General features: G+C 55.9%; 1 protein-coding gene across 1 annotated transcript; it reads left to right on the forward strand.

Annotated features, from left to right (window-relative positions):
- Positions 1-841: 841 nt before the first annotated feature.
- LOC136158685 (collagen alpha-1(I) chain-like) lies at positions 842-3,853 on the forward strand. The gene has a single exon (XM_065920506.1). It carries the CDS (start codon positions 842-844, stop codon positions 3,851-3,853), a length of 3,012 nt encoding a protein of 1,003 aa, XP_065776578.1.
- Positions 3,854-5,484: the final 1,631 nt, after the last annotated feature.

A 5,484-nucleotide genomic window follows, 5' to 3' on the forward strand; every position in this document is an offset into this window, starting at 1 on the left:
TATTTTGGTATCTACCACGTTTTATTTGGGCATGATTCAGAAGCCTACACTTTCTTACTAGCGATGAAATAAAAGTTGGAAAATAACTAGGAAAATCATGTAATCTCTATGTAAAACAGAGATAGTAGAACAGTCATCTCCCAAAGCCATTGTGAGAATTAAATGAGTTAATTTAAAAAAAAAAAAAAAACACTTAGGATAGAGGTTGCCACATAATAGACATGTTACTTATCATAATTATTTTAAAAGGATACTTTGGTGGTACTTAGCAAACAGTTTTATAGTGAATGTGTTTAAGCTAACCATTATGTTATGCCAATAATCAAATTTTTGCCTTGAATTATTGTTGTTCACTGGAGGAGAAAATGGCAACCCACTCCGTGTACTTGTCTGGGAAATCCCAAGGACAGAGGAGCCTGGCGGGCTACAGTCCATGGGGTCTCAAAAAGTCGGACACGACTGAGCTACTGAGCATGTGTTATTACTCAAATACTTTTATTAGTGCTTCTATATGGTAAGAACTTGAGGTCAGCAATAGCTGTGGTCTCTGTCTCTCTCCCGCAAAACCTGGCATTTGTCAAGTGAATGGCTGAATAAATGAATGGAAATAAATGGAGGCATGTCCTCGACAGCTTTTCAAACTGTCTTTCCTTCAAATTCCTGTGTTTCCTGAAGAAAGAGAAAACTAATGTAAGAGCATTTTCCTTTGCTGCAATAAATGCATTGCCACAGATTATTCCTAAAGAGCGCAAAGCCTCACCTCCCAAAGAACAAAGGCTTGATTAGGGCAACTTCAGGAACAAGGACAGGCCGAAAAGGGAGAGATTGTGGCTCAGCGAACATGCCTGGCTGCCCTGTGATCAGTCAGAAAAATCTACTTTTTCACATCGGCAGATTTCGAGGCCACCTTATCCTCTCCTACTCCACCTTTGAAGCCAGACGGAGGGCTCCTGCGTGCTTGCCAACACTGCCCTCAAATCTCCGCGCGGAGGCGGGCGTCCCCGGAGCCAGCGTGGTGGCGGCGCTGGCTCCAGCAGCCAGCTCCCACACGGGCCTCCACCAGCCAGCTCCCACCTGGGCCTCCACCAGCCAGCTCCCACCTGGGCCTCCACCAGCCAGCTCCCGCACGGGCCTCCTGCAGCCAGCTCCCACACGGGCCTCCAGCAGCCCGCTCCCACACGGGCCTCCAGCAGCCCGCTCCCACACGGGCCTCCAGCAGCCCGCTCCCGCACGGGCCTCCAGCAGCCCGCTCCCGCACGGGCCTCCAGCAGCCCGCTCCCGCACGGGCCTCCAGCAGCCCGCTCCCACCTGGGCCTCCACCAGCCAGCTCCCACACGGGCCTCCACCAGCCCGCTCCCACACGGGCCTCCAGCAGCCCGCTCCCACACGGGCCTCCAGCAGCCCGCTCCCACACGGGCCTCCAGCAGCCCGCTCCCACACGGGCCTCCAGCAGCCAGCTCCCACACGGGCCTCCAGCAGCTCCCACACGGGCCTCCAGCAGCTCCCACACGGGCCTCCAGCAGCCAGCTCCCACATGGGCCTCCAGCAGCTCCCACACGGGCCTCCAGCAGCCCGCTCCCACACGGGCCTCCAGCAGCCAGCTCCCACACGGGCCTCCACCAGCCAGCTCCCACACGGGCCTCCAGCAGCCAGCTCCCACACGGGCCTCCAGCAGCCAGCTCCCACACGGGCCTCCAGCAGCCAGCTCCCACCTGGGCCTCCACCAGCCAGCTCCCGCACGGGCCTCCAGCAGCCAGCTCCCGCACGGGCCTCCAGCAGCCAGCTCCCACACGGGCCTCCAGCAGCCAGCTCCCACACGGGCCTCCACCAGCCCGCTCCCACCTGGGCCTCCACCAGCCAGCTCCCACACGGGCCTCCAGCAGCCCGCTCCCACACGGGCCTCCTGCAGCCAGCTCCCACACGGGCCTCCAGCAGCCCGCTCCCACACGGGCCTCCTGCAGCCAGCTCCCACACGGGCCTCCAGCAGCCCGCTCCCACACGGGCCTCCTGCAGCCCGCTCCCACACGGGCCTCCAGCAGCCCGCTCCCGCACGGGCCTCCACCAGCCAGCTCCCGCACGGGCCTCCAGCAGCCCGCTCCCACACGGGCCTCCAGCAGCCCGCTCCCACACGGGCCTCCAGCAGCCAGCTCCCACACGGGCCTCCAGCAGCCTGCTCCCACACGGGCCTCCAGCAGCTCCCACACGGGCCTCCTGCAGCCCGCTCCCGCACGGGCCTCCAGCAGCCCGCTCCCGCACGGGCCTCCAGCAGCCCGCTCCCGCACGGGCCTCCAGCAGCCCGCTCCCGCACGGGCCTCCTGCAGCCCGCTCCCGCACGGGCCTCCAGCAGCCAGCTCCCACACGGGCCTCCAGCAGCCTGCTCCCACACGGGCCTCCTGCAGCCAGCTCCCGCACTGGTCTCCAGCGGCCCGCTCCCGCACGGGCCTCCTGCGGCCAGCTCCCACCTGGGCCTCCACCAGCCAGCTCCCACACGGGCCTCCAGCAGCCAGCTCCCGCACGGGCCTCCTGCAGCCAGCTCCCACCTGGGCCTCCACCAGCCAGCTCCCACACGGGCCTCCAGCAGCCCGCTCCCACACGGGCCTCCTGCAGCCAGCTCCCACACGGGCCTCCAGCAGCCCGCTCCCACACGGGCCTCCTGCAGCCAGCTCCCACACGGGCCTCCAGCAGCCCGCTCCCACACGGGCCTCCTGCAGCCAGCTCCCACACGGGCCTCCAGCAGCCCGCTCCCGCACGGGCCTCCACCAGCCAGCTCCCACACGGGCCTCCAGCAGCCCGCTCCCACACGGGCCTCCTGCAGCCAGCTCCCACACGGGCCTCCAGCAGCCCGCTCCCACACGGGCCTCCTGCAGCCAGCTCCCACACGGGCCTCCAGCAGCCCGCTCCCACACGGGCCTCCTGCAGCCAGCTCCCACACGGGCCTCCAGCAGCCCGCTCCCGCACGGGCCTCCACCAGCCAGCTCCCACACGGGCCTCCAGCAGCCCGCTCCCGCACGGGCCTCCACCAGCCAGCTCCCACACGGGCCTCCAGCAGCCCGCTCCCACACGGGCCTCCAGCAGCCAGCTCCCACACGGGCCTCCAGCAGCCTGCTCCCACACGGGCCTCCAGCAGCTCCCACACGGGCCTCCTGCAGCCCGCTCCCGCACGGGCCTCCAGCAGCCCGCTCCCGCACGGGCCTCCAGCAGCCCGCTCCCGCACGGGCCTCCAGCAGCCCGCTCCCGCACGGGCCTCCTGCAGCCCGCTCCCGCACGGGCCTCCAGCAGCCAGCTCCCGCACGGGCCTCCAGCAGCCTGCTCCCACACGGGCCTCCTGCAGCCAGCTCCCGCACTGGTCTCCAGCGGCCCGCTCCCGCACGGGCCTCCTGCGGCCAGCTCCCGCACGGGCCTCCTGCGGCCAGCTCCCGCACGGGCCTCCAGCGGCCAGCTCCCGCATGGGCCTCCTGCGGCCAGCTCCCGCATGGGCCTCCTGCAGCGCCTGAGCGCGGCCGAGGCCCGGCAGTCCCCCGGAAGAGCATCCGAGGCCCCGCGAGCGCCGCCGCCGCCGATCGGCCACAGAGGCCACCCGGGGCCACCCAGACGGCTGCATGGACTGCTGCGGTCTCACGCCCTCTGTGCTGAACCGCTTAATGGAGCTTTCAGCCCCCATGATACCGCCAGAAACGCGACGTTACCTGTAATAAATTCCACCAAAATGCACCTCCCAGCTTGCCTTCTTGGTAACCGCTTCCTTAACAGAGTGTACCTCGGCATTGATTGCAAGCTGCGTGCCTGGGAAACCTGGCCCCCTGGGAGAGTGGGTCCCCGTCTGTGCAGTCACACCCAGAACTTACTAGCATGAGTTGAGGTCAGAGGCGGAGGTTAGAAAGGTCGTGGCATGGGGTTCCAAAGAGATGCTTGCATGGTCCAAATACAGGTATTTTTAAAATAGGTTTATAAAATGAACCAGATACTTCCTCACAAGCTGAAGTGTTACTTTTTCTGTGTCACAAATATCTCTTTAATATTCCAGACACTGAGTAAATCCTTTTGTCTGATGCTGATCACTCAAGCAGTTAATGGCTCCAAACTACCCCTACTGTAACATTCCATTCCCTTTAGCTTATTCTTGAATTCATCTTAAAAAATCTGATTATGGCTAAAGTTTACAATCTACTTGGGATGTTCACTTGGATGGATTCTTATTTTGTCTCAGTTAGATAAATAAAATATGTTGTGATGTTTTGCTCATCAAGCTTACCAATATTAGCTCTTATTGAATTATTTAAAATATTAAGAAAAAATAAAAATGATTATACATCTGATAACAACATATTTTAAAAGACCACTATGATTTTTAACTAGCTTATAGTTCAAAAAGTTAAAAAACTAAGATCTTTTTGCTTTAATATTCATCTGATATATTGTATAAAAGCTATAGGAAGCCTGAAAATATATTTCTTGACATTTTAAACTATATGAATAGATAAATAATATTTAGCATCATGTATTTTTAGTAGGGTTACCTGTCACCTAACAGCAGGTGTAATTCCAGGTTCAAAATGCAGCTCTGGAATTCTTTTGGAGCAAGTCCTTCAATCATTAGAGCCACAACTTCTGCAGGTATATGCAACAAGATTTATATGCAGAAAGGCACAATAAAATTTTATTTATCCTTTAGAGTCTCAAGGCATTCCTTGGATGTTTCATTAATATTGTTAGATTTATCCCAGGGAATAAAGTGCAAAATAATGACGCACATAATTTGCTTTTGAAGTACTGATGTGAATCACAAAAGATTCCCGTGCTAATTGGAGTGTGCTTGTTCAGCACTTTCTAGGCCAGTGCAGCCTTCTCTGAGTTCATTACATTGTTGCACAGGTTTTGAGACCATTATTCATATTACACAAGTCAACTGTTGTGCAACACTGATGAGAACTATACGAAAAAAACTATGCTAAAATGAGATTGCTCCATTGGGCATGGTATACCTATTAGGTCATGTCAATTAAGTCATTTCTGAAACAAGAAGTATTTGTTTGAACTAAATAGGTGTTATTCTTAGTTGGCACTGTGAGTTCTGAACCTGAATCTTACAGTGAGCAACTTGTTATGATAACTAAAAAGAGAGACAGGTTTTTATTCATCACAAGAGAATCTGTGGTGGATACTACGGGCGGAGTGTCTGTTCTTATGAAGTTTAGAATGCTTTCAGGGAGAACATTTCACACCAAATGTTTCTCTTAAGCCGTCACTTTTAGGTTAGGTTCTATTTTCAATTTATGTATCTTCTTTCATGGAGAAGATAAAAAAAAATTTAGCAATATGTTAAGAGCAGCTTAAAACATGCATAGTTTTAAAAGGAAAAGATCTCACAAAATATAACATGACCACAGTATTATTAGAGTTTACTTTTCTCTACTTACTTTTCAAGTTTCTGGTAACATAAACATTAGAATTTGAAAATTAAAAATAAAGAATCCAGAGCAGAAA

The sequence above is a fragment of the Muntiacus reevesi genome, chromosome 1 (assembly GCF_963930625.1).
Source record: "Muntiacus reevesi chromosome 1, mMunRee1.1, whole genome shotgun sequence".
Classification (NCBI taxonomy): domain Eukaryota; kingdom Metazoa; phylum Chordata; class Mammalia; order Artiodactyla; family Cervidae; genus Muntiacus; species Muntiacus reevesi.